The sequence below is a fragment of the Cherax quadricarinatus genome, chromosome 1 (genome assembly GCF_038502225.1).
Source record: "Cherax quadricarinatus isolate ZL_2023a chromosome 1, ASM3850222v1, whole genome shotgun sequence".
NCBI lineage: Eukaryota > Metazoa > Arthropoda > Malacostraca > Decapoda > Parastacidae > Cherax > Cherax quadricarinatus.
The window spans coordinates 49665844-49693725 of record NC_091292.1 but is presented as its reverse complement, the minus strand read 5'-3'; the positions used below and the strand labels follow the sequence as shown (position 1 = coordinate 49693725).

General features: G+C 44.0%; 1 protein-coding gene across 3 annotated transcripts in view; it reads right to left on the bottom strand.

Moving 5' to 3' along the window:
* Positions 1–27882, bottom strand: part of LOC128685475 (putative neural-cadherin 2) — a 221203-nt gene that overhangs the window by 174691 nt on the left and 18630 nt on the right. For all 3 annotated transcript variants that reach the window (XR_011391651.1, XM_070082192.1, XM_070082196.1), the window contains exon 2: positions 10–158. Coding sequence is in view for 2 of the 3 variants with exons in the window: in XM_070082192.1 (XP_069938293.1) it covers positions 10–158 (149 nt within the window). In the remaining variant the exon portion in view is untranslated. The remainder of the gene's footprint in view (positions 1–9; positions 159–27882) is intronic.

Sequence of the window (27882 nt, the reverse complement as noted above, 5' to 3'; positions counted from 1 at the left end):
TTTAAGTACCTGTTGCCGACGTCCGTTTTTAGGCAGCGGCCCCCGTTGAGGCAGGAAGCGGGCGTGCAGGTGTAGTCTTCGTAGTACTTGTTGGCGTGGCAGTCGTGGGCGCGCATCAAGCGTGGAGTCACCAGCGAGGTTGAGTTAGTGTCTATCACCTGTTAAGGACGGAAAATGTTCTAAATATTGTTATTAATTTTTATTGTAATTTTGTATCACAAAGTTCCTTCAGGGTGTGTCTATGAACCATAAACACTGCTACTGACTTTTCTTCGTAGGATTACTTGCTCCCGTTTTATTCTGTCTAGATAATGTAATTGAAGAAAACCATTCTAGTTAAAAATTAATGTATTATCCACTCACAACTACTGCAGAGCTTCCAGTACATTATTGTCTGAATTCATGAAATGACAGATCTCCTGTCTGGATTTTTACTTTCATAATTATGTAACGAGAAAGTAGTCACAGGATTATTATAATAATCAAAGAAAGCGTTAAACCAACAAGGATCATACAGCACTGTGGGGCAGAAAATGGTGCTGAGGGTATAAACAGGTAGGTGGAGAGGGGATATGAAGTGAGGGAAGAAAAGGGCTGAAAGGGATGCTAAGGGCTGTCAAAGTTCGTACAGTAAAGCAGTTGCTGACAAAAAGTCAGAAAGTGATTGTAAGTCAAAGGCAGGACCGTCTGCAAGAAGGGAAGATAAGGTAAGAGTGGTAGGGTGGCGGCAGAGTTAGAGGTAAATCCTGCGAGCTCACTGGTGAGCCAGGCAATTGACAAGAAAGTGAAGAACCGAAATAGGGACCCGACAAACCCCATAAAGAGGAATAGGGTGTCGTTCCATGAGATACCCATGGGTAAGACGAGTATGGCCGATGCGCAGCTGGGGTAGAGCAGTCTCCCTAGTACGGCAACGGTGGTAAGAAGAGGGTCACAAACCTAAAAGCAGTTTAATGGAGTGCAATTTGTTATGGTGCATGCCCGACCACTATTGTTGTCAAAGGCTGCAAAGACAGGCCGAGACGACTGGATAATAATCTCTGAATGAAATATCTCTATAGAAAACCAGAAGATCGTGCACTGCTGACCGCACAACAGCATCCACTTGCTCATTGCCCTGCACATCAACGTGTCCAGGAACCCAACAGAAAACAACAACTTTGTTTTTGCTAGCCACACGGTGCAACCATAGTTGAATACGAAGGACAAATGGATGAGGGGAATCAAACTGTTTAATGGCTTGCAAAGCACTGAGAGAATCTGAGATGATCACAAACGTCGAAGGCGACATAAATGTAATATAAAGAAGAAGCGCTATGAGGATGGCATACAACTCGGCAGTAAAAACACTAGCCGAGTCTAACAAATGACCTCAGACAACATCGTCAGGGAATACTGCTGCGAAGATTTAGCACCATCTGTATAAACAGTGATGACATGAGCAAGTGACCGGAAGAGACCGAGAAAAAAACTGACATAGTCATAGGTAGGAGAGCTTCGGCGCACGGAAGTAGGGGAGAACAGACACGTCGGAACTTCCCAAGGAGAAAGGGAAAAGGCAGATGCTAAATGAACATAAGAGAGGCAACTGGACAGAAGACCGGAGTGAGTGAAGTTGAAGAGAAAACAGTCGGAGTAGGCAGTGGCGTTGAACAAACAATGGGCTTTTACTAACGTCAGAGACCAACCTATACATTGAAGAAACATGGTCATGAGCGCGGACAAAGTAACAAAGACAATGAGCATCACGACGATCAGCTAAGGAACATTGCCTCTGCGTAGAGGCTTTCAACAGGGGGTGAGCGAAAGGCACCAATGAATAAACGCAGACCTTGATGAAGGGGATCTAACTTAGAAAGAGTTGTTTACCTGGAGTTTACCTGGAGAGAGTTCCGGGGGTCAACGCCCCCGCGGCCCGGTCTGTGACCAGGCCTCCTGGTGGATCAGAGCCTGATCAACCAGGCTGTTGCTGCTGGCTGCACGCAAACCAACGTACGAGCCACAGCCCGGCTGGTCAGGAACCGACTTTAGGTGCTTGTCCAGTGCCAGCTTGAAGACTGCCAGGGGTCTGTTGGTAATCCCCCTTATGTATGCTGGGAGGCAGTTGAACAGTCTCGGGCCCCTGACACTTACTGTATGGTCTCTTAACGTGCTAGTGACACCCCCTGCTTTTCATTGGGGGGATGTTGCATCGTCTGCCAAGTCTTTTGCTTTCGTAGTGAGTGATTTTCGTGTGCAAGTTCGGTACTAGTCCCTCTAGGATTTTCCAGGTGTATATAATCATGTATCTCTCCCGCCTGCGTTCCAGGGAATACAGGTTTAGGAACCTCAAGCGCTCCCAGTAATTGAGGTGTTTTATTTCCGTTATGCGCGCCGTGAAGGTTCTCTGTACATTTTCTAGGTCGGCAATTTCACCTGCCTTGAAAGGTGCTGTTAGTGTGCAGCAATATTCCAGCCTAGATAGACCAAGTGACCTGAAGAGTGTCATCATGGGCTTGGCCTCCCTAGTTTTGAAGGTTCTCATTATCCATCCAGTCATTTTTCTAGCAGATGCGATTGATACAATGTTATGGTCCTTGAAGGTGAGATCCTCCGACATGATCACTCCCAGGTCTTTGACGTTGGTGTTTCGCTCTATTTTATGGCCAGAATTTGTTTTGTACTCTGATGAAGATTTAATTTCCTCGTGTTTACCATATCTGAGTAATTGAAATTTCTCATCGTTGAACTTCATATTGTTTTCTGCAGCCCACTGAAAGATTCGGTTGATGTCCGCCTGGAGCCTTGCAGTGTCTGCAATGGAAGACACTGTCATGCAGATTCGGGTGTCATCTGCAAAGGAAGACACGGTGCTGTGGCTGACATCCTTGTCTATGTCGGATATGAGGATGAAGAACAAGATGGGAGCGAGTACTGTGCCTTGTGGAACAGAGCTTTTCACCGTAGCTGCCTCGGACTTTACTCTGTTGACGACTACTCTCTGTGTTCTGTTAGTTAGGAAATTATAGATCCATCGACCGACTTTTCCTGTTATTCCTTTAGCACGCATTTTGTGCGCTATTACGCCATGGTCACACTTGTCGAAGGCTTTTGCAAAGTTGTAGGAGAAGCCACAGAATAGACTTGGTCGCCATAATCCAGCTTGGGAAAGACTAGGGTGGAATGCAAACAGAGGAACTCTGCTCCCCATGAACGATGTGCAGGAATTTTAGGGAGATTCAGCCGACCATGGAAAGTTGCCTTCAAAGAGGAAATGTGAGGTTTCCATGTCAACCGGCGATCGAAGAGCCCAAGAAACTTGACCGTATCACATTCTGGGATACGTGACCCGTGTAAATACAATGGAATATCTGGGATAAAAGGAGGTCTAGTGAAGGTAATGAAACGGGTTTTCGTATTAGAAAATTTAAAGCCATGAGAAGTGGTCCAGTGGGAAACTCGGTCAATCGCATCCTGAAGGAAGGCTGCTACCAAGCGAAAGTCAGCGCCTGAGTAAGCTATAGCAAAGTCGTCCACATAAAGTGACGACCAAATATGCAATGGAAGAACAGAATGTAAGTCATTTATGGCTAAGAGAAAAAGGGTAGTACTAAGGAGAACCTTGTGGGACTCCCTTGGCTTGAACAAAGTCTGAGGAAAGTGTGGAGATAACAGAGACTCGAAAATGTCTGTCAGATAGGAAAACAGTAAGGAAGGTTGGTAGACTACCGCAGAGGCCTAGGGATTGAGCCTGGGCTAAAATGTTATACCTCAAAGTGGTGTCATATGCCTCCTCAAGATCAAAACTGCTAGGATGTAGTGTTTGTTAGCAAAGTTATTTTGCACATACGTATCTAAGTGGAACAAGGGGTCCAAAGTAGAGCGGCCCTTGCTAAAGCCATACTGACAAGGGGAAAGACTATTGTGAGTCTCCAGTAGTCACAGGAAATCCACAAATGCTAAAAATATTTAGACTACATTTAGATCAGTCTTGGAGGAACTGGGAATAGCTTACAGGAAGTCTCCTGAATATGGTGCCTTCATCGCTAGGATGGCTAGGAGATAGGAGTGAATGGAGACAAATGGTTTTTAATACTTGACGTGCTGTTGGAGTGTGAGCAAAGTAACATTTATGAAGGGGTTCAGGGAAACCGGCAGGCCGGACTTGGTGAGAGTTTTTCTTTTTCGGGCCACCCTGCCTTGGTGGGAATAGGCCAGTGATAAAAAAAAAAAAAAATCGCTAGGAGACGAGCTTTGTCTTTTCTGAAATGTTGTTCAGCACTGTGTTGGCGATTTTGTGCTCTGGGAGGAGCTGGTCTGTTTGAAGAGTCCACAAGGATGTCCCACTGGGTCGCTGCTTCAACGAACTTTGGGTCATGAGCTCCTACCGCACCTCTCACAAATGCAGGTAATGCTACCTGCGTTGCCTTGCAAACCCCAGTACCTCCAAGTTGCAGTGGAAGAGTTGCTTGATCCCACTGGTGATCTTCTAGTGACAGATTCAGTGCCTTCCTAAAGATAGATCTCAGGAGTGAATCATATTCACTGAATGTTGACAGAAGGTGCACTCCTCAAGGAGTGAGGAGACTGAGGGCGCCATCTGCATCCATATCACTTATTCTCTTCTCATCATTCCGTTTGTCCTTGAGGACTGTGTCAATGGCCTGATGACCCAGCGGTGCTCCCAGTAGAATGTTCTTGGATGGGGTGATAGTTGAGGCTACAGAAAGGATTGTTCATACAACCTCAATTATTTTTTGGTTTGTTGTGATGATTTTACAGTTGGAGAGATAAAGAATGAGTCCTAAAGCTTTTCCCTGTCATTTCACCAACTATAGGTCCTCTAGCAGGGACTCTTCCATACATGCCAGAGTGCCATCATGCACGTACCAGATACTGAGCTCGCTGCACAAGTTGGAGGTTAGTTCTTTTACAACCATGCAGAAGAGAAATGGAGTGAGTGGGTCACCCTGCTGAACACCCTCTGATAAGGTGATTTAGGGGGATATGACTGAGGTGTATAAATGGAAAACAGGAATAAAAGGGATGTAAATAGAGTGCTAAAAATATCTAGCACTGACAAGACTCGCAGCAATGGCTTTAGGTTGGAAAAATTCAGATTTAGGAAGGATATAGGAAAGCACTGGTTTGGTAATAGAGTTGTGGATGAGTGGAACAAACTCCCAACTACCGTCATAGAGGCTAAGACGTTGTGTAGTTTTAAAAATAGGTTTGATAAATACATGAGTGGGTGTGGGTGGGTGTGGGTTGGACCTGACTAGCTTGTGCTACTAGGTCAAATGCCATGCTCCTCCCTTAAGTGAATGTGACTGATCTGACTAGGTTAAGGCATTGGATTAAGCCTGTGTGAGAACTGGACCTGCCTCGCATGGGTCAGTAGGTTTGCTATAATGTTCCTTCTTTCTTATGTTCTTATGTTAACAGGAGCAGGCACCTTAATGGTGCTTTGGGGTTCTAAGTTGGTGGAACCTCCATTTATCTGATTTAGAAAGTCTGAATTTCCTTACAGCATATGGACGAGCAGTTTTAGAATTTATGAGAGGGTCCTGCTTGAATTAGATTTGAATGCCATCAGATCATTGCAACTGAGAAGGCTGCCATTGAAATTTTAATCTGCCTGTCGAGGCTGTGGGCTGCTCTCTTTGCGGGAAGCATACATGACCCAGCACACTCACTGTGTGCTTCCATGAGGCCGCTCCTAATGAAGACTCGATATGCTCCATACACTTGACATGTGCCTCTTCTCTCATTGTTAGGTGTATTGTTTCCCTGGCTTTGTGGCTGGCTAGCTGGAGCACCCACTACCATATCTCAATCTGTCTGGTAATCCTGAACTGGAGGGTAAATTACCCGTGTGGGTGAAGGCACATTCCACGAGTGCTTCATGGTGGAGGAGGAGCGAGGTGGATGAGAGTATAGTCCCAGATGTGGCTGGCAGTCTCACGGCCTGATGGTAGGTGGGGGAGGGAGGGAGAAGTGAAAATGAAACCCAGGGCAGGCAGGCCTAGCTGGCTGTGTCAGAGTTACCTGCATCCTGTACTATGCACACCACAGCACTTAACACAACACACCACTATAAATAACACACCACTTGACAATAACACATGGAACTCCCCCCAAAAAGTAAACAAACATTGTGTTATTGGGACAAGTTTGCATGATGTATGTGTGTGGGGTGTTGTCTTCCTCCACTCACAGCCCCCCTCCTTCCCACAGATGACCGTTGTGTATGTACACTCACCCCTCTGACACTGAACTCACGTGCACTTCTTGACTGTTATGAAAAGAAATGAAGTGCAGGGTCTTCTTGTCACTCCAAAATGAGCTCCAGGTATTCACACTCAGGCCTGTTGATGATAACCCTAGTAGGTGTTCTTCAATGGAAGATACTATGCCAAAATCACAGAGGGAGATGCCCACAGTCTCTCTGGCAGAGCTGCCATACACACACACACACACACACACACATATATATATATATATATATATATATATATATATATATATATATATATATATATATATATATATATATATATATATATATATATATATATATATATATGCAAACAATTGCAGACGGGCGATTTTAACTATGCAAGACAAGCCACAGGGGGTGGAAATATCAGAATTGTCATAGGAGCATAGAAGATTCCCAAGGCATATTAACCGACACTATTATTTTCAAAAAGAAGTGCTAAACTACAAAGGCTATACAGTGCTGTAGGTTAGGGAAGGATGTGAGGGTATCGGGTAGCAAGAGGGAGAGGGATGATTAGCAGGTTATGGAGTAGAGTGGGGCAGTGGTGAGTGCATGAGTAGAGGGTAGCAAGAGAGTAAGGTAGAAAGGGCTGAGGGGAGTGCTAAAGGTATCATCATCAGAGTTTGTGGAGTAAATCGGTTGTCAAAAACGTCAATGAGAGAGTCAGGATTAAAGGAGGGCCCATCAGCAAGAAAGGAAGGTAAAGATAGAGCAGCAGAGTGGAGACAACGCTGGAGGTAAATTCTGCGTGTTCGCTGATAGAGTGGGCAGTCCAACAGAATGTGGCTAACAGATACTGGAACCTGACAATTCTCACAGAGCGGAACAGGGCACCTCTCCATGAGATACCAGTAAGAAGTGTGGCTGATGCGAAGACGGGAGAGTAGTCTCCCAACCTCGACACTGATGATAAGACGGCCAGTAACCTATGCTCGGTTTAATAGAATGAAGTTTGTTATAGAGTAGATCAGACCAACGTTGTTGCCAATGGGTGCGAAGGTGGGTGGCAATTACAGCAAAACAGCCTGTGAATGGAACACCACTATATGAAACTGGGAGGTCATGTACTGCTGACCATGCAGCAGTGTCTGCCTATTCATTGCCCTGTACATCAACATGAGCAGGGACCCAACAAATAACAATATCTTTGTGCTTGGTAGAGATACGGCGTAACCAAAGTTGGATACGGAGAACTAGGGGGTGAGGTGTATCGTATTTTTGTATAGCCAGTAAACCTCTAAGGGAGTCTGAAACAACCACAAATGGTGACACAGGCATAGTTGCAATACGGTTAAGTGCTGCAATAATGGCATACAATTCAGCAGTAAAAATGCTAGCTGAGGATAATAAAAGCCCTCTCATGACACTGTCCAGAAATACTGCTGCAAACCCGACACCGTCAGAAGACTAAGAACCATCGGTGTACACTACGATGGCATGAGAATGAGAGTGGAAGTGGTCAAGAAAAAGAGAGCGGGAAGCCACTGTAGGTAGTTGGGCTTTTGTGCAAGGCAGTGGGAGAGAACAGACACGAACAGCTGGAAGTTCCCAAGGGTCCTGGGAAAAGTGAGGTGCTACATCAACATAGAAAGGTGATAACTGAAGAGAAGACAAGAGTGAATGTAGGCAGAGAGAAAAGAGATGGAGTAAACAGGGGCGACAAACAAATAAAGAACGTCTACTAACATCAGTGACTATTCTGTGTACGGAAGGATTGTGGAGGTCATGAGAGCGAACATAATGGCGGAGGCAATGAGCGTCATGGCGATCGGACAAGGATGGAATATTTGCTTCTGCATAGAGGCTGTCAACAGGGGATGAACGAAAGGCACCTTGGTGATGAATGGGATCTAACTTAGAGTTGTGGGAGAGGCCTCAGAATAGATTTGGTCATCATAATGTAGCTTGGACAAGACTAGGGTGGAATGCAAACGGAGGATATTGTGACGATCTGCTCCCCATGAATGATGTGCGAGAACCTTATGGAGATTTAGCCGACCATGGCAAGTTGTCTTTAAAGAAGAAATGTGATGTTTTCACGTCAGCCAGCGATAAAAGAGCAGGCCCAGAAACTTGACTGTATCACATGCTGGAATACGTGAACCGGGTTAGTACAAGGGAGTATCCAGAATAAGCACACGTCTAGTGAAGGTAAAGAATCGGGTTTTCGTACTAGAAAATTTAAAGCCACGAGAAGTGATCCAACGGGAGACTCGGTCTATCACAACCTGAAGGGAGGCTGCTACTAGTCGACAGTCAGCACCCGACCAAATATGCAAAGGAAGAACGGAAGGTAAGTCATTTATAGCTAAGAGAAAAAGAGTAGTGCTGAGGACACAACCTTGTGGGACTCCCTCGGCTTGTACAAAGTCTGAGGAAAGCAAGGCACCAATACGGACCCGAAAATGTCTATCGGACAAGAAAACAGTGATGAAGTTTGGTAATTACAGCGGAGGGTAAGGAGTGGGCTTGGGCTAGAATGTTATACCTCCAAGAGGTGTCATATGCCTTCTCTAGATCAAAAAGGACCACAAGGACAGAGTGGTTGTTAGCAAAGGCATTTGGAATATGTATATCTAAGTTGAACAAGGGGGTCTAAAGTAGAGCACCAAATTGTGAAAGCCAAATTGGCGAGGTGAAAGGTATTGTGCGTCTCTAAGAACCACATCAGACGTCTATTCATCAACTGTTCCAACACCTTGCAGAACACACTGGTCAGAGCAATGGGACAATAGTGAGAGGCGTCAAGCCCTGAGGCGCCCGGTTTGCGAAACGGTAGTACAATAGCCTATTTTCAGTGTTGAGGGACAACCCCTTGCTCCCAAATTAGATTGAAAAGATGTAAAAGAATGGGAAGGGCAGTAGAATGGAGGTGTTGTAGCATACTGATGTGGATATCATCAGGTCTCGTTGCTGATGGCTGACGAATGGAAAGCGTGGACTCCAATTCTATAAGATTAAAAGGTACGTTATATGGCACCAATCCATAGGAGGAGAAATCTAAGAGCAATTGCTCATTGGTAGGTTTAGATGCAAGAAATGAGGGACAGAGGTGAAGTCCTCGGGAGATACAGACAAGTTAATTCCCAATTTCTGTGTCTGCTTCTAAGGGTTCTGCAACATCAACTCTAGCAACCCGCAAAACGAGAGCCGGGTCTGGAGTGTACTTATCACACAATTTCTGTACCTTTTTCAAATTGCGCACACAGGGGAAGACGAGGTAATGGTAGACGCTTAGTCTCGCCAACAAGCATGTTTAGTGACACAGATGATGCTTGCTCCAGTTATATCGATAATGGCCCCATGTAGCACATTTTAAATGCACTGCACAGGCCCATGTAGGAGACGACAAAGGTATGCATATCTGAGAATGTCTACCCTGAGGTTTGGGGGATAGAACGAGTCACTGCAGTTAGGACTAAAGTCGAAAATTGGTGTGCCAATTCATCAATAGACGATGACAGGGGGTCCTCAAAACAGGTGGTTAGATGGGAGTGCAAATCCCAATCTGCTTGAGCAAATTGCCAACGACAGCTACGAAACAGTCGAGTATATGTAGTTGAAGTAAGAAGAATTGGAAAGTTATCACTATCATGTAAGTCTGGAAGAAAAGACCACATGAAATCAAGTGCAATGTGCGAGGAACAGATAGAAAGATCAATGCAGGAGAGAAACTGAGTGCGAGAGTCCAAATGGGTAGGAGCACCCGTATTTAAAACATGAAGAGGATGAGAAGTGAGAAGTCTCCAACTGATCACCACAAGAGTCACGGTGGGACCCTCCCCACAGGTGATGGTGAGCCTTAAAATCACCCAACAACAAGATGGGCAGCAGGAGAGAAGAAATTAAAAATGCAATGTCAGAGATACAGAATGCACGGGAGGGAGAAATATAGAGAACAAACTGTAAACCATCTGTGTAAATAAATACGAGCTGCAGTATAATGCAGTGGGGAATGAACAAAAACTTGTTGATATGGTATATCAATGCACACATGAAGCACCCTTTCATTTAATGATTCGTCAGATAAAGGATCGGAAGAATGTAACAGCATGTAGCCCAAAATGGGGCGAATGACAGCAGAATGAATTTTGGCCTCCAGCAACCCAACCTATACTGGGGACAACTGGGAGAGCAACACTTGGAGTTCTCCTCGATTATCCCTAAGGCCACGAATATTCCATTGTAAAAAACACATTATGTACAGAAATAAAATTGACAACAATAAGAAACTATAAAACCTATGGGCTTTTAGGATCTGAAGAATTAGAATGTTATGGAGGAATAGAATGTTGGAAGGGTAGTGAACTAGAAGGAGGTGCGTTGGTGTCCATCGGGGGTGTCGTCTCCACAATACAGCTTGAGATAGCGTCTAACGTCTCAGTTGTTAAGGAAGCTGGCGATGACATGTCAGGGACAGGAGAGGCATTGCAAGTAAAGGTTGGAGTAACTATGGAGGAAACCAAAGAGGTCAGAGGGAGGCAGGGAGTATGAACCTGGGGAGATGGATTGGCTGGGGGTAGACGAGGCCTGCAGTGTAACAGGAGAGGAAGAAAATTGGAGGGTAACTATGGAGGAAGACGGGGGGGGGAACAGGGGAAGAGGGGACTACATGAGGGGGGTGAACCTCTACCTTCATGTGAGGGCTGGAGAGGTGAGAACTAGGCTCTGAGGTAGAAGATAGGTTCTGTGCAGGTGATGGACGTGAAGAAAGCATAGGTCTACGAGGTCTCTTAGACTGAGAAGCAAGTGAGCGAGATGAAGTGGAAGTAGGAAGTGGTGTGGAGGTAGGAGTGTCAGAGGATAAAACTGCAAAAGAATTAGAAAGTGGGGCAACCCCAGAAGACACAGATGCAGAGGGATTGGGAGACGGGAGGACTGTCGAGGCTGGAGGTCTTCGGGCTACCTGAGCATACTGGACATGAGGGAGTTTACCTTGAAGGCGGGGCTGAAAGACAGCCATAGTGTAAGGCCCTCATGCTCCTTAAGATAACGGATCTCTCGTTCATTACGATAAACCTGATAATGGTGTGAAAAGGAAAGATGAGGTTCCTTGCAATCGAGACAAACGGGGGGAAGACTACAAGATATATTGGAATGATCTGCTGCACTGCAGACCGAGCATTCTGCCCCAGATCTGCAGTGTTTAGTGGGGTGTCTAAAATGCCAGCAGTTACGACAATGGAAAGGGAAAAGAAGAAAGCATAAGCCAGCTGGCCCAGTGGCTTATGCACTGAACTGGAGTTTTACGATTCACTTGCCATGAGTTCGAACCCCACCTGTATCGTGTTTTTCTTTTAGGCTAGGTTATGTTATGTAGGTTTGTTAGGGAACATGACAAGTGTTTTCTAATGCATTCTCCATCAGGAAAGTCTCTATCCACAATGGGAATCAAATAACTTGCCAGAATTGCCTTGTATTTGTCACTGTTCACCGTTCCCTCAGCAATAACAAGCCGGCTTGACAAAGCTCCTGGAGAGCGAAACGTTGCCACAATAAAATGTCACATTAGTTGCACTTGTGTCCTTTTACTTTACAATAACAAGCCGACCAGTGTCTTCAGCAGTAAAACTACCTCAAAACATCTTCTTAAGTGGGTGTTTATGCGCTTGTAGACTGTGTCCATTCCAAAGAGGTTCACCGTTGTTCCGTCTAACTACAATTGATCTGTACCTATGTACTTCAAAATGGGCTACATCTGAGAATATAACTTTTCTCGTTTTATTTCATACTAGCAATCACTAATTGTTTCTTTACCTGCTTTCTGACGGTTCTGCCAGCTTCAAGGAGCCTTTGTCGAACAGTTGAAGAATTAATATTATGCCAGCTGAATTTAAAGATCTCTGTAGATCTTTGCTGGTATTCTTGAGATCCTTCACACTATGAAGGTGTTGTCATGCTTTTTCTTTCACATCTTCCTCGATGCAGCGCTCCACAAACACCAGTGTCGACAGCTCTCATCAAAATCCGACTAACAGTTGACTTTGCTAGGCTGATATTTTCTCAAACCAGCATGTTTTCTAAGAGCTACATTACATGCATGCTTCCTAGGTGTAACATCCATCGTGAATTCCAGCAGTAATCATGAACTGAAGGGAAGAATTTGGAGAAGCCACACTCACAGAGCACGTTTGCAGGAATAGCCTTACAGATCAACAGCTGTTGTAGCACTGACGAGAGTCGCAACACTACAGCCAGAAAAGAAAAGAATGCAAACTACATTAATTAAGCAAGAGACAATGATTTATGCGATAATCACAAAATTTACTCCTGTCCCAATTAATTTGCAGACTACTGTAGAAGTCACAATTGTAAAAAGAGGAAGAAACAAGTGGAATAAGTTAATTAAACGTAATGTGGACAATTTGAAGAAATTATACAAGATATGTGAGAGTACCTGAAGATGGGATATGTGAGAGTACCTGAAGATGGGATATGTGAGAGTACCTGAAGATTGGATATGTCAGAGTACCTGAAGATTGGATATGTCAGAGTACCTGAAGATTGGATATGTGAGAGTACCTGAAGATGGGATATGCGAGAGTACCTGAAGATGGGATATGTGAGAGTACCTGAAGATTGGATATGTGAGAGTACCTGAAGATGGGATATGTGAGAGTACCTGAAGATGGGATATGTGAGAGTACCTGAAGATTGGATATGTGAGAGTACCTGAAGATTGGATATGTGAGAGTACCTGAAGATGGGATATGTGAGAGTACCTGAAGATTGGATATGTGAGAGTACCTGAAGATGGATAAATAGGAATGAGGGCAAGTTTAAGTATTTACACATGGGATGGGATTACTGATTATACATACTCACATATGATGGGATTGTTCAGGAGGATGGAATGAATGAGTATATACACAAAAAGTGGGTAGTTAAATATACTGTGCACACACAGGACGGTATACTGTGTGCACAGAGGATGGTATACTGTGTGCACAGAGGATGGTATACTGTGTGCACAGAGGATGGTATACTGTGTGCACAGAGGATGGTATACTGTGTGCACAGATGGTATACTGTGTACACAGAGGATGGTATACTGTGTGCACAGATGGTATACTGTGTACACAGAGGATGGTATACTGTGTGCACAGATGGTATACTGTGTACACAGAGGATGGTATACTGTGTGCACAGATGGTATACTGTGTACACAGAGGATGGTATACTGTGTGCACAGAGGATGGTATACTGTGTACAGAATAGTATACTGGTTCATTAGGGTATATAAAAATATGATATTTTTGGATATATACGTACACAAACAATGACATGATGTGAGTTTACATAAATGATGGGATAGTAGAGTTTATGTATAAAGAATGAAACCGTCGAATTTAGATAAGAAGGATGGTAATGCTGGGTACATACACAAAAGATGAGTTAATTGAGGTTGTTCACAAAGGATGGGACGCTTAGGTCCGACTTGGACCATTTACATAGTCACACTAACGAGAAGTAGAGCAGGACGGGTTCATTTAGGCTGGTGGTGGTGGCGGTGGCGGTGGTGGTGGTGGTAGTAGCGGTAGTGGTGGTAGTGGTGGTAGTGGTAGTAGTGATAGTGGTAGTGGTGGTAGTGGTGGTAGTGGTGGTAGTGGTGGTAGTGGTGGTAGTGGTGGTAGTGGTAGTAGTGGTAGTGGTGGTGGTGGTAGTGGTAGTGGTGGTAGTGGCAGTGGTGGTAGTGGTAGTGGTGGTAGTGGCAGTGGTGGTAGTGGTGGTAGTGGTAGTAGCGGTAGTGGTGGTAGTGGTAGTAGTGGTAGTGGTAGTAGCGGTAGTGGTGGTAGTGGTAGTAGTGGTAGTGGTAGTAGCGGTAGAGGTGGTAGTGGTAGTAGCGGTAGTGGTAGTGGTGGTAGTGGTAGTAGTGGTAGTGGTAGTAGTAGTGGTAGTAGTGGTAGTGGTGGTAGTGGTAGTGGTAGTAGCGGTAGTGGTGGTAGTGGTAGTGGTGGTAGTGGTAGTGGTGGTAGTGGTAGTAGTGGTGGTGGTAGTAGTAGTAGCGGTAGTAGTAGTAGTGGTGGTGGTAGTAGTAGTAGTGGTGGTGGTAGTAGTAGTAGTGGTGGTGGTAGTAGTAGTAGTGGTGGTGGTAGTAGTAGTAGTGGTGGTGGTGGTAGTAGTGGTGGTGGTAGTAGTAGTAGTGGTGGTGGTAGTAGTAGTAGTGGTGGTGGTAGTAGTAGTAGTGGTGGTGGTAGTAGTAGTAGTGGTGGTAGTAGTAGTAGTGGTGGTGGTAGTAGTAGTGGTGTAGTAGTGGTGGTGGTAGTAGTGGTAGTAGTAGTAGTGGTAGTAGTAGTAGTGGTAGTAGTAGTAGTAATAGTAGTAGTAGTAATAGTAGTAGTAGTAATAGTAGTAGTAGTAATAGTAGTAATAGTAGTAGTGGTAGTAATAGTAGTAGTAGTAGTAATAGTAGTAGTAGTAATAGTAGTAATAGTAGTAGTGGTAGTAATAGTAGTAGTAGTAGTAATAGTAGTAGTAGTAATAGTAGTAGTAATAGTAGTAGTAGTAATAGTAGTAGTGACGGAGGTGGAAGGAAGTAGTGGTGGGGAAGTAAGGAGGAGGAGCCAGTCAAATACTAAGAAAGGGGAGCACTGCAAGGGAGCTGCTGCCCACAGAGGGAGAGCAAGAGCACAGAGGTAGGGGGAGGGGAAATAATGAAATAAATAATGAAAGAACAGAAACACAAGGCAGAAGAAAGAAAGACAACCCAGAAGAGAAAAAGGAAAGAGGAAAGGGGAAGAGGGAGAAGAAGAAAAAGGAGGAATCAGGTTAAGTCATGGGTATTCTGAAGTTTGGAGCATTTTACAATGTAGTGGGAGAGGAAGGCATCTACAGAGACGAAGCCAGGACTAAGATTCATACGAGGGAAGTTGTGTATTAGGGAGGATTCAATCAGACGGCGACTGTTAAAGTTGGAAGTAGGGAAGACAGTTTTAGCAGAAGACCAGTCAATAGGATGGCTGTGATTTCTGACGTGACAGAACAGAGCATTGTTAGTGTCGGCAAGCCTAACATTATTTTTGTGCTCCCTAAGTCTGTCAAAAAGAGATCGGCCAGTTTCTCCAAAGTACTGAAGAGGACAGGAGGAGCAAGAAACAGTAGACACCAGGAACATCTGTAGAGGGAGGAGAGATATGAACGAGATTAGTGCGAAGAGTGTTAGTCTGGCGGAAAGTAAGTTTGATGTCTAAGGAGCGGAGAGAATTGTTGAGATTAGAAAGACCGGAAATGTAGGGAAGGCAAAGGACAGAAGAGTTCTCAGTTTAGCATGTGAGTGGGCAGAGTCTCTGAAATGGGAAGGGTAGCCAAGACGGGAAAACGAATTATGAAAAGCGGAAATTTCTGCTGGAAGGAACTGAGGATCACAGATGCGGAGAGCACGGAGAAAGAGGGAGATAAGAACACTTTTCTTGACAGGGGAAGCATGATACGAAAAGTACTGAATGTACATGCCATTGTGCATAGGTATGCGGTAAACGGAAAAGGAAAAACCTGTATCTGAGCGGTGGACATGAACATCAAGGAAAGGAAGCAAGGAATTAGATTCCCATTCAGCCTTAAACTTAATGGAAGGGGCAAAATTATTAAGAGCTTCAAGAAAAGGTTGGAAGAGACTAGAGTCATGAGGCCAAAGAGCAAAGATGTCATCTACATAGCGGAGCCAGAGTGAAGGGCGCACATCGATGGTAGGAAGAAGAACAATCTCGAAGTATTCCATGTAAAGATTAGCAAGGACAGGAGAGAAAGGAGAGCCGACAGCGACACCGAAGGTTTGAGAATAATATTTCCCTAGGAAGGAAAAGGAATTAGAGTCCACACAGAGGCAGATCAGATCAAGAAAGACATCAATAGGTATAGGGAAATGAAGAAACCCTTCATGGGCCTTCTCTCTAAGAAAATCAAGGACATCATCAAGAGGGACATTGGTGAAGAGGGACTCAACGTCAAGACTAAGCATCTTACAGGTCGGGAGAGAGCGAACCCGTTCAATGAAGTCTTGAGAGTGACGGAGGTGGGCAGGAGAAAAAGTACCAAGAAAGGGAGTGAGGGTTTTGGCCAACCAAGAAGCAAGAGAATAAGAGACAGAACCTCTAGAATTCTATATTATAGGACGTAGAGGAATATCAGGTTTATGAGTTTTGGGAAGGCCATAGAAATAGGGAAGAGAGGGACAGATGACACGAAACCGTTGAACAAGGTCAAAGTCAGGAGGACAGAGGTCGGAGAGAGTCCTTAGTTTCTTGCTGAAAGTTCTCTTGATGCGATCAAGAGGGTTGGAAACGAGAGGAGTGTAGGTACGTGAGTCAGAGAGCAAGACATCAGCTTTACGGAGGTAATCCTCACGATCAAGGATAACTACCAAATTACCTTTGCTAGAAGATAGTATGACAATGTTAGTGTTAGATTTAAGAGAAGAAAGGGCAAGTTGGTAACGGCGCGGAAGGTGGTGATTCTTAGAAAACAGACTAACAAGAATAGGAAGGAGAACGCCACGAAAAGTGGACAAGTCAGGAAGATTACGGGAGCGAGACTGATGAAAATAATCAAAAGAGCTAATCAGGGCAATACCAGCGCGAGGGGTAGGCGAAGTGGCAAAGGAAAGGCCAAAACCAAGAAGTTCAAGCTCATACTGAGAGAGTGAGACAGAATACAAGTTAGTAACACAGTCAGTGAGGGAGAATTTAGACCATGGGCTAGCTAAGATGAGACGTTGAAGCTTATTCTGTAGTTTAGAAGAATGAATTTGTGTATTCAGGTGAGCAGTGTCAAAGGCAATGGTAGAGAGAAGGTTACAGAGAGCACGTTGACGCTGACCTCTTATTTGTGTATAGCATCATTTTGAGTATATACGATAAAAGTAAAGATGAAGACAAAATACGCACTTGTTAAGATAACTGAAATTGCTTATTAGCAAAAATTAGAGGACGAGCTCTTTGATGTGTGGGTTTACCTGGTGTTTACCTTGAGAGGGTTCCGGGGATCAACGCCCCCGCGGCCCGGTCAGTTAGTTTGCGGCTAATCAGCTTACGGTTAATCCTTGAACGCATCGCTGTGTTTTATTTCTTATTTTCACTATCACTGTTTTACCAACTACAAATTAATATCTTTCCCGGTACTTTTGATTTCACACTAATATGTATCAGAAGAGATAGCTGTTGGACAGTTGTTTTCATTATTGATAGTTTTTCTCTACTGCTTAATTAAGAACTGAATATGATAATGGTATACAAAACCGACAAGTTGATAAGACACATGTGCAACAGTTAGGTAACATTATTTCGAAACGTTTCGCTTACACAGTAGGCATCTTTAGTCGCGTACAGAGGAGGCAGAAGAAGCAGTAGAGATGTAAAGACGATGTAATCATCCATCACCCTTGAAGACTTAGTTTTGAGGTGGTTAGACCCTCAGCCTGTAGAAGAGTTTTGCTCCGTAGTCTGGAACAATAAACCTGAAGCAAGAGTATGGAGACTAATGTACTGTCAAAGGTGAGGTGCAGATAATCTTGATAGGACAAAAGGAGCCCACTAGTAGAAGTGAGAATGTAATCAATGAGAGGGCAGGTCTCTCTCAAACCCGTCTCTTCTCACTTATAACTAGTGGTCAGGCAAGAAAAGTTATCGAAGATATTTTCCGTACCAAGATATCATTGTGTTGCAGTGTCTGACGGGGACCTACCTTCCCAATGATTAGGTTCCTGCTTCTACTAGTAGGCACCGCCTGTCCTGTCGTCAAGTTTATCTGTGCCTCACATCTGACAGTTTACAAGTCTCCATACTGCTGCTTCAGCTTCGTATTGTTCCAGACTACTGAGCAATTTTTCTCCAGGCTGAGGGACTGACCACCTCAAACTAAGTTTTCAAGGGTTATGGACTGATTACATCGTCTTACACCTCTACTGCCTCTTCTGTACTGGACTGAAGAAGCCTACTGTGTAGGCGAAACGATTGGGGATAAAGTTACCTAACTGTGGCACATGTGTCTTGCTTAAGAACCGTGGCATTGGCAAATTTCCCTGCGATTCGATCTATGCCTATAAAATATTTTTTTAAGAGAAGACAAAAAAAAAATGAAAAGAGGGAAAAGAATCTAATAGGGAATACACGTTATCGAAAAAGTGATCAGGGAATTTAAATACTTTTATTTGAATGAGAATAATTATATCATAATGGGACTTATGAAGCAGAAATTACAGAAAAATAGACAGAATCGGAATCGGTATCGGCAGGTATCGGCTATTTTTATGGTATCAGCACCGGCTAAAAAATTACAGATACCAGCCAATATACTTTTAAAAATATTAATATTACAGTTGTACTTTAAAATATCAACATTACCACTCTACCTCATGATTGTGAGAGTTATTCACACACACACACACACACACACACACACACACACACACACACACACACACACACACACACACACACACACACACACACCAGTGTCACTGACGTGTATAGTATGCAAAGTCATGGAGATGATTATCAGAAGAGTGGTGGAGCACCAAGAAAGGAATGAGCTTATCAACAACAGCAAAACGGTTTCAGGGACGGGAAGTCCTGTGTCACAAACCTACTGGAGCTCTATGACAGGGTGACAGCAGTAAGACAAGAGAGAGAGAGGGGTGGGTAGATTGCATTTTCTTGGACTGTAAGAAGGCGTTTGACACAGTTCCACACAAGAGATTAGTGCAAAAACTGGAGGACCAGGCAGGGATAACAGAGAAGGCACTACAGTGGATTAGGGAATACTTGTCAGGAAGACAGCAGAGAGTCAGGGTACGTAGCGAGGTGTCAGAGTGGGCGCCTCTGATGAGTGGGACTCCAAAGGGGTCAGTCCTAGGACAGGTGCTCTTTATGGTATTTGTGAACGACATGGCGGAAGGAATAGACTCCAAAGTGTCCCTGTTTGCAGATGATGTGAAGTTGATGAGAAGAATTCAATTGGGCGAAGACCAGGCAGAACTACAAAGGAATCTGGACAGGTTGCAGGCCTGGTCCAGCAATTGACTCCTGGAGTTCAACCCACCAAGTGTAAAGTCATGAAGATTGGGGAAGGACAAAGAAGACTGCAGACGATATACAGTCTAGGGGGCCACAGGCTACAAACCTCACTCAAGGAAAAAGATCTTGGGGTGAGTATAACACCAGGCGCATCTCCTGAGGCGCACATCAACCAAATAACTGCTTCAGCATATGGGCGCCTAGCAAACCTAAGAACAGCATTCCGACATCTTAATAAGGAATCGTTCAGGACCCTGTACACTGTGTACGTTAGGCCCATATTGGAGTATGCGGCACCAGTTTGGAACCCATACCTAGCCAAGCACGTAAAGAAAATTGAGATAGTGCAAATGTTTGCAATAAGACTAGTCCCAGAGCTAAGGGGTATGTCCTACGAGGAGAGTTAAGGGAAATCCAGGTAAAGATCATGGTGCAGGGAGAGTGATCCAGTAGCAGCCAGTAAAGAGGCGGGGCTAGGAGCTGTGAATCGACCCCTGCAACCACAACTAGGTGAGTACACACACTTTCCCCCTGCACCCTCCCCCTACCCCTCTCCCACTCCCTTCCCTGATCCCACCCTCACTCACCCTCCTCCTCCTCCTCCCTTCTCCTCTCTCTCTCCCCTCTGCTTCTCCCTACTCCTCTGTCTCCTCATATTTCCCTCTCTTTTCTCCTCCCCACCTCTCTCCCATTTCCCCAGTCTCCAGTTTCTCGCTCCCCCCCCACACACACACACTCAAACAATCACACCACAAAAGAACCACACAAATACATAGTTTTTCATTCTGTGGCGTCTAAAAAAAAAAAAAAGCATTGCCAGAGAGCAGGACGGAACCAGGGGACTGGAGTATGAGTCTTTGAAGGTAGATTGGGAAGCAGAGCTCATGAAAAGAGAACATGAGCTTAGCATGAAACTTGAGGAGAGAATAGCTGCAGAGAGCAAAAAATGGGAAATGTAAGGCACAGCAGCAGAGATTAAGATACAGAAATTAGAAGAGGAACTAAAAAATCTGAAAAACCTGGAAAACCTCATGCATCAACATGTTAGAGACACTACCAGAGAGAGGTGAGGATGATCCAGCAAAAGTGGACCTAGTATTCATCTTGATATCGAGGATATCATGTACGAAATGCCCTTTGGAGCTAGTGATCATGTGGTTCTGTGCCTTGATTACATAGTTGAGATACAAGTGGAGAGGGGAGTGGGAATAGGATGAGATAAACGAAACTACAAAAGGGGGACTATACAGGCATGAGGAACTTCCTACAAGACATTCACTGGGAGAGAGAATTGGCAGGACAACCAGTAAAAGAAATGGACAATGTGACAATAAAATGCAAGGAGGCAGAGGAGAGGTTTGTTCCCAAGGGAAGCAGAAGTGTAATGGGAAGACCAGAACGAGTCCTTGGTTCACCCAAAGGTGTAGGGAAGCAAAAACTAAGTGCACTAGAGAATGGAAAAAGTACAGAAGACAAAGGACCCAGGAAAATAGAGAGATTAGCCGAAGAGCCAGAAATAAAAATGCACAGATAAGAAGGAAGGCTCAGCGAAAATACGAAAATGACATAGCATCAAAGGTCAAGTCTGACCCGAAGCTGTTCTATAGCCCCACAGGAGGAAAACAACAGTCAAAGACCAGGTAATCAGGCTGAGGAAGGAAGGTGGAAAGTTCACAACAAACGACCAAGAGGTATGCGAGGAGCTCAGCATGAGATTTAAAGACCCTACAGATGTAAACAACTATAGGCCAATATCAAACTTACCATTGCTATCCAAAATATTCGAGAAACATGTGCACAGGAGACTATATTCATTTATAACGGCACAAAACATACTCAACCCCTGCCAATTTGGATTCAGGGAAAATAAAAGCACTAATGATGCAATTGTAAAAATGCTAGATCTGCTTTACACAGCAATGGAAAATGAGGAATATCCACTAGGAATTTTTATTGACCTAAAAGAAAAGCGTTTGACACAGTAGACCATGGCATCCTACTCCACAAACTTGACCATTATGGTATAAGAGACCATGCGCTTGCATATTTCAAATCCTACCTTACTAATAGGTATCAGTATGTCACCATTAAAGACACAGCCTCATCAACACGGCCACTTCATACTGGAGTTCCGCAGAGAAGTGTTCTTGGTCCCCTGCTCTTCCTCATTTACATTAATGATCTTCCAAACGTATCCCAACACCTGAAACCCATTCTCTTTGCTGACGACACGACTTACATCATGTCCCACCCTAATCTTGCCACTCTCAACACCATTGTCAACGAGGAGCTGCTCAAAATTCTGACTTGGATGACAGCCAATAAACTTACACTTAACACTGACAAAACCTACTACTATACATTATGTTTGGTAGCGGAGCAGGTGTTGCGCAACTTAACATTAAGATCGACAACACTCTAATTACCAGACATAATGAGGGCAAATTCCTAGGTCCATACCTCGACAACAACCTAAATTTCAGCACCCATATCCAACACATAACAAAAAAAGTATCCAAAACGGTGGGGATCCTCTCCAAGATACAATATTACATGCCACAAACTGCCCTTCTCACACTATACCATTCACTCATTTATCCATACCTCACCTATACTATTTGTGCTTGGAGATCAAGTGCAGCAACACATCTAAAGCCAATAATAACTCAACAAAAAGCCACAGTAAGAATAATCACTAAATCCCATCCCTGGCAACACACCGCCCCACTCTTCATAGATCTAAACTTACTCCCTGTTCAGAACATCCACGCTTACTACTGTGCAATCTACATCTACGGGACCTTAAATTCCAATATTAACCTTGGCCTAAAATGCTTTCTTGATAGTTGTGACAGGACCCACAGGCATAACACCAGACACAAACATCTCTTTGACATTCCCTGTGTCCGACTAAACCTTTACAAAAATTAAATGTGTGTCAAAGGACCTAAAATCTGGAACACCCTACCTGAAAACTCTAGAACTGCAGACACATTCATCACTTTCAAAACTACAGTTAGAAAACATCTTATCTCCCTGATACACCCCATCAACTAACTACATGTAAACCACCTGGTGGTTCACACTTACACTCACTCACCCGTTCACTATAAACACATAAATACGAATCTTAATCTTAAAATAATGAATCCTAACTAGTCATAAGTTTGCCTATGATACTCCAATATAGACACTATGTATTGTGCCAAAACAAATGCATTCACATTGCTAAACTCACAAACTATAATAATTTAAAGTTTAGAATTAATCTAAGTCTGCCCGAAATGCCTAGCCATGCTAGGTGTCCTAGTGGCCCCATCTGTAATTAGTATTTTAAAACATGTAAACCACACAATATTCAAAATCTGTAAACCCCGCATTGTAATCCTTATAGAGAATAAACTTGATTGATTGATTGACTGAGGTATGGAAGATGGCAAATGTAGTCCCAATTTTCAAGAAAGGAGACAGACAGGAGGCATTAAACTAAAGACCTGTGTCACTGACGTGTATAGTATTCAAAATCATGGAGATCATCAGGAGGAGAGTGGTGGAGCACCTAGAAAGACACAAGCTTATAAACGACAACCAGCATGGTTTCAGGGAAGGAAAATCCTGTGTTACAAACCTACCTGAGTTTTATGACAAGTTAACAGAAGACACGAGAGGGAGGGGTGGACAGACTATTTTTTTTGGACTGCAAGAAGGCCTTCGACACGGTTCCTCACAAGAGGTTAATGAAAAAGTTAGAGGTTCAGACACACATAACAGGAGAGGCACTGCAATGGATCAGAGAATATCCGACAGGGGTCAGTCCTAGGACTTGTGCTGTTTTTGGTATATGTGAATGGCATAATGGAAGGGAGAGAATCAGTAGTGTCCCTGTTTGCAGATGATGTGAAGTTAATGAAAAGAATTACATCAGTCGAGGATCAGGCAGGACTACAAAGAGACCTGGACAGGCTGCAAGCCTGGTCCAGCAACTGGCTCCTCGAATTTAACCCCGCCGAATGCAAAATCATAAAGAACGGGGAAGGGCTAAGAAAACTGCTGCAGCATACAGGCGACTGTCAAACTTAACAATAACGTTCCGATAGATCACTAAGGAATCGTTCAAGACTCTGTACACCATATACGGCAGGCCCATATTGGAGTATGCAGCACCAGTTTGGAATCCTCACCTGGTCAAGCACGTCAAGAAATTAGAGAAAGTGCAAAGGTTTGCAACAAGACTAGCCCCAGAGCTAAGGGGATTGGCCTATGAAGAAAGGTTAAGGGAAATCGGCCTGACAACATTGGAGGACAGGAGGGTCAGGGGAGACATGGTTACTAAAAACAACAGACATAGCCCCACTCCACAAAGGGGGAAGTAAAGCAACAGCAAAGAACTACAGACCGATAGCACTAACATCCCATATCATAAAAATCTTTGAAAGAGTCCTAAGAAGCAAGATCACCACCCATCTAGAAACACATCAGTTACACAACCCAGGGCAACATGGGTTTAGAACAGGTCGCTCCTGTCTGTCTCAACTATTGGATCACTACGACAAGGTCCTAGATGCACTAGAAGACAAAAAGAATGCAGATGTAATATATACAGACTTTGCAAAAGCCTTCGACAAGTGTGACCATGGCGTAATAGCGCACAAAATGCGTGCTAAAGGAATAACAGGAAAAGTCGGTCGATGGATCTATAATTTCCTCACTAATAGAACACAGAGAGGTAATGGCTTGATAAAGCTCCTGGAGAGCGAAACGTTGCCACAATAAATGTCACATTAGTTGCACTTGCGTCCTTTTACTTTACATATTAGGGGAGAAAAGGGGAATTTATAGGCGCATCAGAAGAGGAGAGGTTAACCTTACTGACCAATATGTTCAGCTTAAAAGAGAAGTAAAAAAGGCGATTAGAAAGGCTAAACGTGACTATGAAATTAGAGTTGCTAATGAATCAAAGACTAATCCAAAGGGGTTCTTTCAAGTGTATAGGACGAAGGTGAAGGAAAAAGTAGGACCTCTGAAATCTGGGAATGGACAGCTGACTGATAATGAACTGGAAATGAGTTCCTTATTTAATGACTATTTTTTGTCAGTTTTTACACAGGAAGATGTAAATGAGATTCCAGTAATTAACAATTATTTAGTTCCTGATGAATTTAAGTTAACTAATATTACTGTCACGAGGGACATGGTTATTAAACAGATAGACAAACTGAAACAAAGTAAGTCCCCGGGACCCGATGAGTTGTTTTCAAGGGTACTTAAGGAATGCAAGATGGAGCTTAGTCAGCCATTAACGAGTGTATTCAATGCGTCCATCCTTACCAGTGTTGTGCCAGAGTTGTGGAAGATGGCTAATGTGGTTCCTATATTCAAATCAGGGGATAAGTCCACTCCTTCAAATTACCGTCCAATAAGCCTGACATCTATAGTGGGCAAGTTATTAGAATCAATTATAGCTGACATTATCAGAAGTCACCTTGAGCATAAATTGATAAATGAATCTCAGCATGGATTCACGAGAGGTCGTTCCTGCCTGACAAACTTACTGACGTTCTTCAATAGAACATTTGAGGCAGTTGACAGTGATAAGGAATATGATATTGTTTATTTGGATTTTAGTAAAGCCTTCGACAGAGTACCTCACAAGAGACTCTTAAGAAAAGTGGCAGCTCATGGTATAGGAGGTAAAGTTCTAGCATGGATTGAGGCATGGCTTACCAACAGAAAGCAGAGAGTTACCATTAATGGAGTGAAATCTGAATGGGGATTAGTCACTAGTGGCGTTCCACAAGGATCAGTTTTAGGCCCTCTCCTGTTCATAATTTACATTAATGACCTTGATGAAGGGATTACTAGTGACATGAGTAAGTTTGTTAGGTAAGACACATATGCAACAGTTAGGTATCTTTATTATGAAACGTTTCGCCTACACAGTAGGCTTCTTCAGTCAAGTACAGAAAAGTTGATAGAAGCAGAAGATACTTGAAGACGATGTAATCAGTCCATCACCCTTAAAGTTTTGAGGTGGTCAGTCCCTCAGTCTGGAGAAGAGCATTGTTTCATAGTGTGAAACAATATGGAGATGAAGTAACGAACGAACGAACGAAAGTTCAGGTAAGATCCCAAATGGGATGAGCGGGGAAGACGGGACAGACGAAGAATAGTGCTGGAGAGGAGTGTTCTTAGTCGTAGAAATAGAGCCAGGGCTTAACCCAGCAGCAAAGGCGATCGTGGGACAGATATTGAAAAGAGAAATTCCGGTTCTTCTGTTGGGACTCCGGTGGGGTGAGCTGGGAGTAAGGGACTTGCGACGTTTAGAGCTAGAGAGGAGTGCAGAACTGAGTCATGTCTTAACCCAAAAAAGCTAAGGCGAACGTGGGTCAGAGAATGGTACCTGTCTTAGAAGGTACCTGTCAGCGGATCCAAGGTTATTTGTAAGTAGGGTTAGGAGCAGGATCATGCAAGGAGTAGAAAAGGTTGTGTTGGTTTGTGGGTCTGCGAATGTCTTCGTCAAGGAGAGAGGTCCAGTAGTCATGTCGTGTCTCAAGTTTGTCTATCTGTCTGTCACTGAGCCTCTTCCAGTACAGATTCAGCGCAGGGACGTCTAACTGGGCATGGAGAGACTCGCTTGTGGCGAAGTCCTCCCATCTGACATCAAGCACCCAGCGCAGCGCCTTGTTCTGGACACGCTGCAGTTTAAGTAAGTTTGTTTTTGCTGCAAGAGAGAGGGCTAGAGGAGAGTAAGTTATCAGAGGACGTATTAGGGATTTGTAGAGGTGTAGTTTGGTGCGTTGAGAGGCATGTTTCAGCTTGTAGAGGCCCGCAAGGGCCTTACTAGCTATTGCATGCCTTGAGTGAATGTGTCCGTGTAAACGAAGAAGGTAGTCAAGATTAACGCCAAGGACAGTGACAGATTGTGTGATAGGGAAGTAAGTGCGGGTGTCAGCTGTTCTGAGTTCGACAGGTAATGGAGGATCACGTTTCCTGTAGTTAAAATACGTAATGCTGGATTTTGCTGCATTGGTTTTGATCCTCCATTTTTGTTCCCAGATGGCTATCCTGTCAACCTCATTTTGTGTTTTGTGTGTGAGTGTATCTATATTGGCATGAGTGATAAGTTGTGTAATGTCGTCTGCATAGGCTAGTGTGATGGAGTTGTGGTATATAGGTGTTGGAATGTCGTTAGTGTATAAAATGTAGAGGGTAGGGGAAAGGACAGATCCCTGGGGTACTCCAGCATTTAGTGTGAAGTAGTCAGAGTAACAGCCTTGGAATTTGATTCTCATGGTACGGCCGTCTAGGAAGTTGCAGAGGAGTTTACGAGTATTGAGAGGCAGGTTGAAGTTAGTGCAGAGTTTGTACTTGAGCCCCTCGTGCCACACAGTGTCAAAAGCTTTTTCAACGTCTTTTGCAACCAGGGCTGTCCTGTTTCTTTGTTTTGTGTTTATGTGGATGTAGTTGAGAATGATGTTAATGGCATCCTGTGTGGATCTGTGTGTTCTGAAGCCAAACTGGCCATCTGAAAGTAGAGAATTATGTTCCAGGTATCTGCGAAGGCGATGATTAATGAGTTTTTCAAAGAGTTTTCCTAAAGTTTCGAGGAGGCTGATAGGGTGATAGTTTCTAGGGTCAGAGTGGTCTTTATTGGGTTTAGGAAGGAGGATAGCAGTAGCAGCTTTGAAGAGGGAAGGGAAGTATCCAGAGGCAAGGGAGGCATTGAGGAGGTTTGTGTAGGCAGTAATGATAGAGTCAGGAAGGTGTTTCAGGATAATATGGTTTAGGCCAGAGGCACCAGGAGCCTTTGGAGGAAGGTGTCTGAGGAGAGTTTTAATGTCTGTGTTGGTGAAAGGAGTGTCGAGTTCTTGGGAGGTGGTAAGAGTGTCTAGATGTATGTGGCTGTCTGGTGTTGTTTCTTGTGTGTGTGCAGTGTTCCAGTGTTCTATGTTCTGAATGTGTTGAATAACGTTAGGGTGAGGTGGGTGAGCGTGGAAGATGTTCTCCCAGATGTGTTTGAAGATGTTGGTAGCAGCCTGTGGGTCTGAGATGTGTGTGTTGTTGTGGGTGATGTGTTTGAATTTGTTGGTGGGAGTAGTGCCTCTGATTTTTTTGATAAAGTTCCAGAAGGCTTTAGTGTTTTTAACACGCTGCCTGTCCGCTTGTTGTATTAGTCGTGACCAGTGATTGTTGTGGTCTTGGTCTAGGCTGTGTAAAATGTTGTTTCTAAGGTAAGTGAGATCTAATCGGACTTGATTAAATCTATGTGTGTTGTAGAGGAAGCGGTTGTGGTAGCAGATAATTAGTCTTCTTGTTCTGAGTGACGGTTTGAAGGAATAACGAGTGGTGTGAGTTTTCTTTGGTATTGCGATGTTGGCTGCTTGTGTAATGGTGTCCTGGATGAGATCAAGTTGAGTATCGATGTTAGAGATGGGTTTGTTGTTGTAGTCATAGGTGAGGTTAATATTGTCTATGTGTTGTTTGAAAGCATCCCAGTCAGCGTTCTTGTAGGAGAAGGAAGGTGTGGTTGGAATGAGGATAGGGTTGGAGGAGATGTGTAAGATGACTGGGATGTGATCAGAGCCTGTAATAGGGCCAGGTGAGATGTAA